Source organism: Gallus gallus, chromosome 4 (assembly GCF_016699485.2).
Source record: "Gallus gallus isolate bGalGal1 chromosome 4, bGalGal1.mat.broiler.GRCg7b, whole genome shotgun sequence".
Lineage (NCBI taxonomy): Eukaryota > Metazoa > Chordata > Aves > Galliformes > Phasianidae > Gallus > Gallus gallus.
Genome location: NC_052535.1, coordinates 15,352,667 through 15,366,387, shown reverse-complemented (window position 1 = coordinate 15,366,387; position 13,721 = coordinate 15,352,667). Strand labels below are relative to the sequence as shown.

The 13,721-nt window shown below is 38.4% G+C and overlaps 1 protein-coding gene across 8 annotated transcripts in view; it reads right to left on the bottom strand.

The window, feature by feature from the left end:
• The window catches only part of TENM1 (teneurin transmembrane protein 1), an 846,851-nt gene that overhangs the window by 117,090 nt on the left and 716,040 nt on the right, over positions 1–13,721 (bottom strand). For 6 of the 8 annotated variants that reach the window (NM_001397994.1, NM_001397993.1, XM_046939904.1 and 3 more), the window contains 3 exons: positions 10,388–10,540; positions 4,967–5,166; positions 3,181–3,391 (listed from right to left, as the gene is read on the bottom strand). In NM_001397994.1, coding sequence (NP_001384923.1) covers positions 3,181–3,391; positions 4,967–5,166; positions 10,388–10,540 — 564 coding nt within the window. The remainder of the gene's footprint in view (positions 1–3,180; positions 3,392–4,966; positions 5,167–10,387; positions 10,541–13,721) is intronic. The other 2 variants (XM_015278190.4, XM_046939905.1) reach the window with 1 other exon arrangement.

The following is a 13,721-nucleotide window of genomic DNA, read 5'->3' as shown; positions in this document are numbered from 1 at the left end:
CACAAAGGAAAACACAAATTAGTTGAATTTGAAAAACATGGCATCTTCACCCCACTCTGTGGGACACATCTCAACATACAAATAGGTGAGGAAGCAGTAAAAAGCCCATTTCCATTCACAGGAAGAATAAAACAAAATTCCTGTTCAAGCAGCTTACAAATATTAGATTTTGTCTTGACAGCTTTGAGATAATAAATGCATCATTCATATTACACCAGAAAGCTTTTAAAGTAAGTGTTCATGTAAAATTTACCACCATTAAAAGCACTGCGAGAACCAAAGTATTTGCAGAGAAGTGTTCACCTTAAACACTTTCTTTTATTGTTGAAGTAATTTGTTGGAAACGTGTCTGTGGAGTGTATCATCTACCATGGTGCTCATTTGAAGCATGTGAATTGCATTCTTTGGAGGAAGGTAGGGTTTTCACTTTTATACAAGATGAAAAAACATCTTTCACAATGCGATAAAACTCAAGGCCTTTATAGGCACAACAACAAGATTTGAAGACAAAATCTACCTTTAGGTCTAACCTTAAACCTACTGCATGCTTCATCATACAGCTTTCGACAGGAAACCACTTAACCTGACGTGTCTTGGGGCAGGCTTATGTCTATATGTTTATTAGCTATCCTTAATCTACACGTGTATTTCCTACAGCATTTCAGTGGATTCAATGATTGAGAAGCATTTTATGTGAAATATGTGAAACAAATGTAAGTCCAAGATGCTCCCAAGATGGATTATAAGCATATGCTACCACTAATATTAATAACTGAAGTAAGCTTATTTTGATCTTATTTATGGACACTCGGGCAGACAAGAATTGGTTCCTCTTGAAATCTTGTACTGATGCTAAAAAACATTCATTTCCTTTCATGTTATCACTTTATACCAAAAAACAGGCGTTTGATATGTAACCACTCATCAGATATGCATAACCTAGACACGGATATCTGTTTCAAGGTCAAGAAGTAAGCTTTTTTTTTTTTTTTTCCAGAAACATTTTTTTTTTTTGCAGATATATGGCTCATTGTTAATTTTTACATACTACTGTTCATTATCAACTCTGCTCCAGCTCTGTGTGTATACTTGCCTATTGAGAAGACAGAATCCCTAGAATTACATGATGAAGAATCCCTATATTGAATTGAAATGAAGAATTGGCTGTTTGAACAGTTAATTCCCTGGGACACAACGTCCAGTTTGGATTGGCTTTTACTCAGTCTATGGAAGTACTGGAGGCATGACAGATTTTGCAAGCAAATTACACTTCGTCCCACTCCCCTCTGAGGGGAACTCGATTCAGAGCTTTAGCTAACATGTCAGCAAAATCAATTTTGTACAAAACTGACATCCAGCAACCGAAAAGACTTCCTAATGGATGCTCAAGAGGAGGCCAAGAATGCCTCACACAGCCAGCAGTGACATACAGCGGAGATGTGTGCCAGCTCTCACCCTGTACTGACCGTTTCAGACTGCGGTCCTGGTTGATTCCTTTGTTGGTAGAGTGGTAAAATATCACTCTAGTTTCAGACACTCCCCAGTGTCCATGGTAAGCAGCATGGCTCAAGGATCAGAAGATGATTAGTTTTTTTTCTGTGACTCCCTCTTCTCCACCCTCCCCCCCTCCCTCCCCCCAAAAAACACCTCAGCACAACAACCAAGAACCACCGTGCAAAGAAAAATATAATAAGATATACAGGCTGTGAAACCACAATAGCTAGCAGTATTTTCAAATCCATCAGCAGTAGATTCTTGCAGCATGAAGCCTCATTTTCCCCCCAGTCCTTTCTGCCCAATTTCTTCTCTCAGCCATTTCTCAGGTTAGTGGACTCCAGTCCACCCTATGGCCCTCACTGTTCCCCTCCATAAGATCCAGCCTGTTCTGCCTATTGGCCAGAGAAGGGATAAGCACCTTCTTCCTCAACAAATTTAATGGGAAATGAATTGCAGTATTCAACTGTTCAATTGAATCTTTTTTTTTTTTTTTTTTTTGGTGATGATATGCTCCTTAATGATGAAATACTGTTTAGACTCCCCTGTATAAACACTGCTGTGCTATAGTAGAAATAAACAAGGGGGCAGACATTTGGATTCTGATCTAGACTGGAGTTTGGCCAGGTTTTATGCTCCTCATAGAGCATCTGTGAGCATGCTTCATAAATTGCTTGAGAATTATTTTCTCACATAACATTGAACAACGGTATTTCTCCCACCAGTAAAAGATTCACGCTTCTCCACAAAGCAAATATGAACTTTTAAACATAAAAAACTCATTGCATTTCTATCTCATTTTAAAAATAATTTTCCTGTAAGTCCTTCACCAATCTTGGTATTTGAATCATACTGTCCTGCTCCACAAGGTGTTTACCATCAAGTAAAAATAGCATCCAATTGTTCTGAAGAGCAGATGGCACGTCCATTACTAGTAAAGACATCTTGCTAAACATATGGCAGAACAGGTTAACTAAAGGGCAAAGTGGTTAAAGTCTTGCAGCAAACCAAGGCACTCATAAATACAACACTTCACCTGAAATGAAATTCCAAACAAAACCTATGTGTGAGCACTGCTCTGCAACAACACCTAGAGTTGCAAACATTTGTCCACTTTTATTTATTAAGGAGGCAACAGGGATTTCATATCCCACCAGCACAGTGTCTCCTCTATTTGCCTTTGAGTTCCAAAGAAAATGGTGCAGTTGAATGACTGTATAAAACGACAGCAAACATCCATCAAACAACAGCAATCAAATCCATAAAAGCATCCTTACAGATTTTCTAACTGATTAAAATACTGAAAACACGAATGTATGAGGCATGGATAATTTCTGTAGGATTTATGGTTCCTGTGTAAATAGATAGGGCAGACATATTCTCTTTCTGCTTTGAGCAAGATAACACCAGAAATTACTCAGCTATTTAAGCTATCACATAAAAGTTTTAAAACACACGACAACTTCACACATAATTAATTTAACACCCATCTTTAATACACAAATGTTTCTATTTGCCTAATATCAGCATAAGTATGAAGTTACTCCGCTGAGGTTAATTAAACAAAACTGAAATAAAACATTTTTTAAGAGAATATTTAAGAGAAGCTGGGATCAACGATCTGCTTTCAAATGCAGCTTTCTAATGCAGTAATCAGCATAGCAATTTTACTGTAATTGTTCTTACCGATTGCCGTGGTCAGCACAAACACTTGCTCCACTTTCTTTCCATCATTGTAAAATGCCATATGCCAAGCACCTTGATCCATGTACTCGATGAAGCCTGTCTCTTGTAGTGACGTTAAGATCAGATTCCGGGGAGCTTGCTGAGGCTCCTCTGAGTTTTTTGGTTCCTGCTTAATTAACTGCTTTCCATCCATCAATTTTACAAAATCAAACTGAAATAATAATGAGCAACAATTAACCACCTAGTAAATTTTTATGGAATCTGCTCTCCATGTCTCATTCAAACAGTAACAAGCAGCTGAAATCTTGAGAGGAATGGCCCGGTTGGCTAAGTGTTCATCAATGTGGACAGTAGTTGCATAACCTGGTCTGTTTAGCATCAGTTCTTCGTTTCAGATACAAAGTATTACGGTAGGTCAGAAATTTGGCACCAAAGCTTGCTGTCTGCTACGGCAGAGTAAATTCAGATTTGCTGCACTAAGTGTAGCAAACTAACTTCAACATTAAATTTCTTTCATGGGAATAATTCCAAAATTCTTAAGCTATAATGCTTAGGCTATGCAGTGATTCATCTCAAATGCAAAAAACAGATAAAATGTGCTATTCTTCCATATCAAATTTTAAAATATCTCTTCCTTGATATAAATATCAAAAGCTATGTCTACTTTTTATTTATAATTAATGTAATTCATGCCAATAATTGACTATTTTGTGACATGGAAACAATACTTAATTGAGTTCATTCCAACAAGTGATTTTCAGTAAAGTTCAAGTTCAGGTCGACTGAAGGCCTACCTTCAATTAAAGCCACTGATAGCTAAAATCTCTCATTTCTAAGGTCGAACCTCCTGTAAATTGTTTTTGAGGTTAGACTTAGATCATCTCCACAGAATCACAGAATTGCACAACTTGGTAGGGACCTCTGAAGATCCCTCAGTCCAACTCCTGCTAAAGCAGCTCCCTACAGCAGGTGGCACAGAAAAGTGTCCAGGCATTTGGGTTATCACCCGAGAAGGAGACTCCAGCATCTCTCCAGGCAGCCCATTCCAGTACTCTGCCGCCCTCACAGTAATGAAATTCTTCCTCATGTTCTTGTGGAACTTTCTGTGTTCCAGATTTTGCCTATTGCTCCTTGTTCTGTCATTTCCAAACAATCTTTCTGTGATTCTGCATCTAAGTTTATCATATATGGTGTAATTCTGCTATCAGACAGCAGAAAAGCCTATTATCATCCACTGAAATGAGAGCTTCATATGCCAAATGCATTAAGAAAAAAAAAAAAAAAACAGTTGAATGTAACCAGCAATATTTCACATTCTTTTTGCTGAGATAGCCCTTTTCCTGCAAATCCCCAGTAGAAAATGCTCAAAAATATTTGTACCAGAAACTAGAATTATAAACAGCATTTTTTCTTTCCCCTATTTGCACTGACTGTAGTATGTTTGTTTTGATGAACACCTAGAGAGACTAAAGCATTTTCAAAAGAACTGGTATTTCACACCACTACCCTAAGAGAAGGTGTTGGATCTACACACTGCACCTGTCCAGACTCCCACAGTCATACAGCAGTGGTCAGAATTGCTGATCTTGTTGATACAATGCCTCTCCATTTGGGTGGGCGTGTTTTGAGGGTTCAGTTAGACCTCAGTAAAAGAATGGGATCAACGTAATGCTTTGTGTGGTTACGGTCAGTTCCTTTCTTCCTCCCTGCTTTGCAAGTGCATTGAGAACATGAGCAACCATTGCTCTTTGAAACTGTAATGCACGATAACATGACTAGTAATTACCTGAGTGTGAGTAGGTGGAATGTTTCTTCTGCCATAAATTCCCAGCAGAGAATCCTTTGCCAGTGAGATGTTAAATTTCAGGTACACGGGGTGATGGATGGTGATCTGAAAGCGCCAGAATAAGCCGGGTGGGATTGTTTGCATGACTTGTGCTCCAATCTCAACTTCTCCTGTGTCTATGGCCCGTCCCTTCTGAAACACTGATTTTCCAGAAACAAAGGAAAAAAATCAGTTACATACTCATAAGGGGTGATGATACCACATCAGATATAATAAATAACATCTACACTGAGGACATTTCTCTGAAATCATTGTATTTTTCATTCAGCTAGAGGAAAAATAGAGATAAACTTGTGTACAGCATTTACCATGATGGGTGTCACAGCATGTTTTTACCATGGAAATCTTGGAACACTTTACTGACTACAAAAAGGTACCGGTGCTGCTGCAGGAACCACGGCCTTTACGTCTGTGTATCAGCTGTGCAAACAGAACCCATTTGACAGAGTGTGGAGAGCACACAGCGGGACAGCTTCCTCTGGCACGGCACTCCAGCTACTGCCGGGTGGGCATTGCATAAGCTGCACAAATGGACACCAGTGAACAGAGAAAAGCCATCAAACTGTTAGATCAGAGCCCAAGCCTGGATTTCTGTTAAGCACCATTCCTAACAATTGCATTATGGCAGTGATAATCTAGTCCTAGAGAAATAAGGAACATCTGTTTTTGCTTGGACTTTCTGTACAAAAGCATAGCAGGGGCATAAGGACGGGGATAGGCAATCTAAAAGGAAAACTGGCATCGTATTGTAGAGCCTAACAATAAATCTGCAGACATCTACAGTATGTAACTTCACACATGGGTATGAGAGAGCTGAAATAGAAAGGGAAATGGAATGTGTAAAGAAGTCATTGCCAAACTAAAACAGAACTGGCTTGCTCTGCTGGTGTGTATCATCATCTTTGTCTATTTTAGTGCCTGCCTGTGATTAGCATTCTCACATGCTGCAAGCTGCACCAGTCCTGCTGACATCTGAGCTAACTCCTGCTAACATCTGAGCTAACTCCACTGGAAGTTTTGCAAAACTCTAAAGCTCATTCATAAACTTTCTCTGAAGTAGAAAAAAAAGGACAGCATGGTACAATGGAGAATGAACCAAGAGATCAAATCCAGCAGCCATATCTGTTTCTGTGTCATTTCATTCCAGCATCACGGTGAAGGATAAAGAGCAGCAATCAATGTGACTGGAGTTTCACTTTTTACAATAATGCACAGAAATATAGAATGCAACATAATGTACATGAAATGGTATAAACTGTCCTTGGAAATGAAAACAGCAGTAGTGAAGCTAGAGTCAGATTTTTCCTAAACATATTAATAACAAAGATCCTCGGTGGGATCTTTCACTGGATTTAACTCATGTAGGAAGTACTTAGCATTCTTAATGAATAGAGATTTAATTTACAAAGCAGGAGCAATCCTTAGGGTACTGGATCTTCCAGTTTATGGCTGCTTTGTGTCACCGGAAACAAAAGCACAGCAAGAACGAGGAGCTGACTTTTAACACCTTACTATATAAAAGCATGAATTTTTGGAGCACAGAAATTGTTTTCTAATACTCTAAAAATATACCTGTTACTTAATTAACAAGGTAAAAAATTCCCAAATCCTTGCTTTAGCAATGTTCAAGGTGAGAATTTCTTTTTTCAACTTCCTTAGTGAAAAAAAGTCTTGTATGTTGAGTTTTGAGAGAAGATTTAAATGTCTGGTGCAGCTGGGCAAAGAAAGTGGGTCCCTCCCACTCCAACCCATACATTGGATCCCACTTGGCTGATGTAAATTTAAAAACCTTTTTCTCCATTTCCAGTACTCCAGAGATATTAAATCTTAATGATTCTTTGCAAGCAATTACCCTGGGTTAAGTAAAACACTAAGGAACTTTTTGGTGATATTGACACATGGTAATTAATGTGATTCAATTACAAGATGGTGGAACACTAAGTAAAAAGTCAAGGATACAGTATCATTTTTGAAGTTAATGGCATTATTGGTCCATGTTCAAGGTCTTTTAAAATACAGTAACTGCTTTTGAGTTTGTTGAAGTGAGGCAGCCTGCTTCTTTGTTGAAAATGAAACGCAAAAGGCCTTTACTTAGGGCAGATGTATTCTTTGAGAAGGTATTTTCACTAATTGGTGTTATCAAATTATGCTGAACAGCAGTGAGTGTTGCTGGGCTCAAAGCAACACTTCTCTGAGAAGTCTTTCCATGTTCAGATGGAAATGTCTTTGTAACAATTCCATATAATTAAAAAAACCCCACACATGTACTTGGATTTACTGCTATTTCTATGAAAGAAGTGCATGCTGTTGTTGACAATGCTAAAATGAAAAAATGCATGTTATCTTCCACCTACTGAAAGCAGTACCGGCAGCACCCCTACCTTTCCAACACTATTTTTTTCAGATAACCACGCATCATGAGAAGGCGACTGTAAGCACCACATCTGAGGCGCATTTTCATATTCACTGAGCCACTGTGCTCTCTTCTATTGAAAAAATAATTTAGCTCTGTTTCTATGCTTCACTGAATGAAGCAGGTATTTAGCCAGACAAATAAGGCATCTGAAGATATGCTATTCACAGACTATCCTCAAATGCTTTCTTACACTTTCTTGTAAAGTCGTAGGTAAGCTTTTAAAATTACAGTGTTGCAATACAATTTCTGCACTTGTTCTGAAAGCTTCTTTCTCATACCATTTTCCCTATGACAAAATATCATTTAATTACCTACGTTCAATTCCTAGTACTGCTCCCAGTCTTACAAACTGGTACTAATTCTTCCCCATCCTTTTTAAGCACACTTTTCTCTACAATTCTAAAACAGAAGATAGACTCCTAGTCACAGGTTTCTTTTGGCTTCAAGAAAGTAAAACTCTAAACAGCATGGTGCCAATTATCTTCACAAGAAAGAACCCATATGCTGATTACTACTGATCCTGAAACAATCAATCTCCTTGTACTCCCCTGGTAAATACCAGCATCAATAGGACGTCTGAGTTTTTAATCACACTGCTACATATTAAAATGTCAACTCATAGCCATGGGTCACTGTGTTATAAAATGACTTCTTAAAGAAATCTGACTTGCTGGTTTGTAAATTTGATTTTCATTAGAAAATTAGTTAAAATATATGCTTTCAAGGTCTGGTACAGCATCCTGTGTTGTTGCGCAGAGTTGGGAAAATAGGAGGTCACAATATCTGATAATATTTATCCTCGTAAAATCACATTAGAGGCTTCAAGAGGCTTCAAGGCAAAGTATCAACTTTCTGTGGTACACTGTTGAAGTGAGGGAAGTTCCCTGTTTCCAGTCCTCCTTCCGAGACATCAATGTAGAGCATTTGGCACAAGTATTGAGTATAAAATTACTGATACATATTAAAGATGATGGAAAGAAAGAAAGAAAGAAAGAAAGCTATCAGAAATCAGCCAGAGATAGATTATGCACATATAAATGCTTTGCATTGAGTCCACATTGCTATTCTTGTGCTTTCTCAAGCATATATTTCTTACTAGCATAGCCTGTATTGTAGGTTACCCAAGAGGTGGAAGACAACAAGATGGACAACAGTCTAGCTATGTACAAGACTGATCCATAAACTGCCGGATAAGCCCTTGGAGAAGCGGCTCCAGTGTTAAAGCTCTCCACACTTTAGCGTTCTAGGAGAATTGTGACATTAGAATCACTTGAGACAAGGGACTGTTATTTATTTATTTAAACTACTACATTGTGTTCTCTATTGACTCATTTGAGTCTCTTCTCTGTTATCAAATATCTAATTTCTAGGATCATGTTTTGATGTTTTTCCTATACCTTCTCCTCTGGAAGCCAAATGCTTTGGATGGGTTTTTATTAAATCTGTAATATATTGGCAAAATGATTTAATGCACTTTAGAAGAACTATTTGAGACATGTTAGACATTTTCCATGGTGCACCAGGAAAAAATACAAAAGTGTATAGAACATTTACTGTAATTCACAGTCAATCCTTTCTAAGAGAAGAAATAATGGATAACAGTATTATTGTATCCTCATATATATTTCTGCTGCTCATTTATCTAACACGATCTCTATCCAGCTGTGCCACATTGATTTGTAAGACTACTGATGTGAGATGCAATCTTCCTTCTGGACAGAATGGTACAACCCTGCCCCACCTTGTCTCATATTTAGAATCATATATCTTACCTTGCAGACACAGAATCAGATGATTGCTCTGCTATAAATGCTGGAAATTCTGGAAATCTCCCATCACTGCAAAACTCTCAGTACAATTTTACTTTCCTTCTAACATCTGAAAGACTAGGGTTAACCTTCTATTTCTATTCATTTTTCTCTGATCTAATCTATCTGATTTAAAAGCTTTTTCTGAGTATTTTAAAAAGCAATGAGAGCAATATCTGCTTCTTATGAGTCAGAAAGCATCATCTTACTGTATTATGGTAGTGGTCAATGGAAAATATGTGTCAGGTTTTCTAGCTAATATTGGGGTAGGTGAGCTAACAACACTGAATTAGAGGACTTGAGAAAAAGGAATTATGCAACCTCTCAGCAGCTCTGCTCTGTTATACATTGCTGGCTGCACAGTCAATCCCTTTCCTGTGCCAGCTCTGGCACTTCTCCACCCCTTCAGAACAGCTGGTTCAGCCTCTAAAATGACTATACAAGACTATTCACCATACCACTAAAGCTATTTTCTGCCACCACAGTATGCTAAGGTGCTTCACTCATGCCCAAGACAATTACTGCAGTAGGCATGGGGCTGCAGAGAGCGGTGCTGTGGGTCCATCTCCCTGCTGCCGAATTGGCTTGGGCATTTTGTGAAACCCCAGGAGGTTCCTGCATGCTGATACAGTATGACTGGTTAAAGCAGGATGTGACAGGATGCTGTATTTTAGTTTATGCCTTCAAGAACCGGATGCCTCTAAAAGCATTAGGATTCCTGCCCTTCTGCATATTCTGAACTGTCAGCAAAAAGATTTTCACATGGCTAAGTCTGGCTTTGGTCTGCAAGACATGGGCACAGCAATGAGCCCTCAGCACAATGAGGGGATGTGGCAAATATACTCTCACCTCCGCTCTCTAACAACAGAAGCCAAGCTCTCTAACCTTTCACAAAAGAAAGACAATTATTTTGCCATTTAACATTACCTCCTTAATGACTTGGGTCAGCTGCTAATTTCATTGAGACTTCTGCTAAAGCAAAAAATTAGAGTGTGGGATTCTGATATCTATTTTAAAATTATTCTAGAGAAGCTAGAACCTGAATTCAAAACGTTGCCAAATTGTAGAAAATATGGAATCTGAAGCATAGAAATGTTTAAAAATTCCTCACCTGTCTGTCTGCTCCTTCACACATACCTTTTTTTTCTGTTTTATCAGAAACTTTTCCTCCAATCGGTGAGTAAGTAGTATCTGTGGATTCTGCTCCTTTATTTCCTTTGCTAACTCCATTTTCATACAGCTGCCCTTCAACAGGCTGTAGCTGCCAGGTTAAACCAAATAAGTGTACTGCTGCAAAAAAAATGAAGACCAATTAATTGATGTCTAAGCTATAGCACCTTCAGTCACATAAAGAAAGAATGCTATGACCCAGTTTCTGCAAAGTCAAGTATTATTTAGTTCTGTTAGCAGTAAATCAGAATTTTGAGGGTTCTAATGAGCAATTTACTATTTTACCTTAAAACTCAACGTTTAATTAGTTTCCACACTTTCTTTTGGAGCTCAGCCAGGTCAAGGTGATGAATTTCTACAGCAATTAATGGAAGGAAATACTTGCAATTAAAAGGATAACAGTTGAATGCCTTAAATATTGTGTGACAGATTCTAATGCTTCTTCGGCGCTGTCCCACTGCCTTCAGCTGTCAGAGCTCAGAGTTTGTTGGATTAAAGCACAGCCACTAAGTAAAACTTCACACCTTTCCAACTCAGCCCTAAGTGAAACTTGTGCCCACCACATTCTCAGACCCTTTCAATTAGACCAGTTTAAGCACTAGTAAAATCGCTGACTTCATCAACTTGCCCTAGAATTACACTGCAGATAAAAGAAGCCAGGCTTTGGATAAAAAATATATACAATGTTATTTTGTAACACATTAATGGAAATATGCTTTTATTTATGTACACACTGGGAAATCTATAATTCTTTTCTGAATTTATCTCCATCCATAGGGTCTGCATACTCCATTTTGGCTACAAAGTCATTCATTTTTTTCTGCTTTCTTCTCTGTTCTTTCTAATTTGAGGTACAGAAGAATGGTAGGAGAAAAAAAAAAAACAACACAACGAGAGAGGACCTTATTTTAAGCATATGATAGTACTGCAGTCATTCGAGACAATTACCTCGGTCTTACTGCGACAGGCAAATTCTTCCAAGGAAGACGTTGCCTTAGCATTGAAGTAACTCAGCAGGGAGCACTGATGACCCACTAAAATATGGATTGAAGATACCCCCCACAGAGGAGCTGAAATCATCACAAAAGGAGCAAAACTTGAGAAACAGGCTCTTTAGCCACATGCAGCATTTTGCACTGAGTAGGATCTGCCCACAGTGGGAGCCTAAAAGGCACCATATCTGCCCTTCCTGAATCAGTTAGGAACCTCAGAGGCTCTCAAGAGAAGTGAGGGGGTTCTAGAATGAGGCCTTGCTTTTGGAAAATACATCATTTTTCTCTGTTTTGGATATGTTTTAAGAGAAAAAGAAATCTCAGTATAGGAAACTTATCTATTTTCTACACGTTTGCTCACAAGCCTCCCTTGCCTACTTCAAAGTTAGACTATACAGCAAAAACTTCATGCCTTCAGTGGGTTCCCGGCAAGGGTTTGCCAAAACTACAACAGGTATGCAAAGGTGTCAGTCTACAATCATTAATTTCAGACCTGTGCATTCCTGGATCACCCAGCACAGCCACATCTGAATCAAACAAATGACAGCGTTTCTATCAAATTAGGGACACAGCTGAAGTATATGCAATGTTTATATTTTTATGTTGGCTTCAAGTTGAGTGACCCAGTTCTCACTGAATTCTAAAACTGCTGCACCAGCGTCAGGTCTGGGCTCTGAAAACACAGCTGAAAATTCCCACTCTCCAGAAGAACTGCTTTAGGCTTTCCCCAGTCTGATAGTGGAGACATCTCAAACCTGAGACCTGCCGGACTGCTTCATATTGCATGGACTTGAAACTGTCAAGGGACTGTGCTTACACTTTGAAAAGGGTCTTGCAGTCAGATCACATAGACCTAAGCTCTGATCCTTGAGCTTATTAATGCAAGACAGATTACTTCTACTTACAGAAGGTACAAAAAAAATCAGTATGCCTTGATATCTCCAGAGCAGGCAGCACTGGCTCCTGGCTTGAGCTTCTGGGCATTATTATGATTTAAAGAGTTAATAACAAGAGAAAGGAACAAAGTGCAATGGGACTGGTAACTAATGAATGTACATTTCTTTATACTAATGCAAATAATTATATGAGCACTTGAAACAGATCAACAGCAGATGCAAAACATAACTGCATACATCAATAAGTTTTTAGTGGCTATACAATCATGAACATAGTCTAGTTGCTTTCTTATGCTATTTCCATTGTTGCTATTATTCATTTCCTAAGACAGTATTTGCATGTGCTGCAGAGGGTGCATCATTGAAGCAAGGACTGAATATGTAATACATATTTTTCCTTACTGTATATCTTTTCCAGATAATACACAGTATGCATTCTGTCATCCATTTGCACCAATTCAAAGAGTTTGCTTGCTCAGTCTTCCCTTCAGGCTGGGAAGTGCTGTTGTTTTTATAGTTCGTGCCAAAGCTTGGCAAGCTAGCAAAACTGTTTGTATGTATGTTTGACAGTCTGTTTCCTTCCTGAGAAATGCCAACTGCATTGTAGAGATGATGGTCTCTGCCAGCATTGAACTCTTGAATTCTACTCTGTGGAAGATCACATGTGATGCTGGTAGTACAACTTCACATTAAAGAGCATTCAAGCCTAAATATTTGAACAACAAATCACACTGCTATGAAAATAATATCTACCTGAATTAAACTAAATGATTATCACTGCAGAAAATTGGTCATCTTGCAGTCTTTAAGTACATCTGACTTTCATTACATCAGCTATCAAGTTGGTAATGTATACAAATCTTGACAGATTACCTTTGGATCCAGGTATGACTCTAGCAACAAACAGACCACATGCCACAGTGGGGCATTCATTCTTAGGGTCACTTTGTTCAGAAGCTTACTGCAGGGATTTAGCAGACACAGAACCTTGACTTCCATTTATATTTGCTCTGATACTTCTATGTAAGGTAAACATAATTTATACAAAACCTCTGTTTCCTGCAACGTATGTGCATCATATTAAAAATACACAAGTATTTTACCAAATAAGATTAAATAACATTTTCAAATCTTTCTCACAAATCTCTTGAGAAGTAGGTGTGTACAGAATCCCATTAAAACACTCAAATGAGCTTTCCTTTTGAGTCATTCTCTCTGATTTTTCCAGTAGATCTCTTGCTTTTACTGTTCCTGCTTTACAAGGAGAGGCACAGATAGTGATACGGAATAAAAACAATGGGACAAAACATTATTTACCACAGTGAAAATCCACCTGTAAGATGCTCAGCTATAGGTCCCATGTGCAGTACACAAGTACAAGGTTCCACTCCACAGACCAAGCAGCTAGTGACA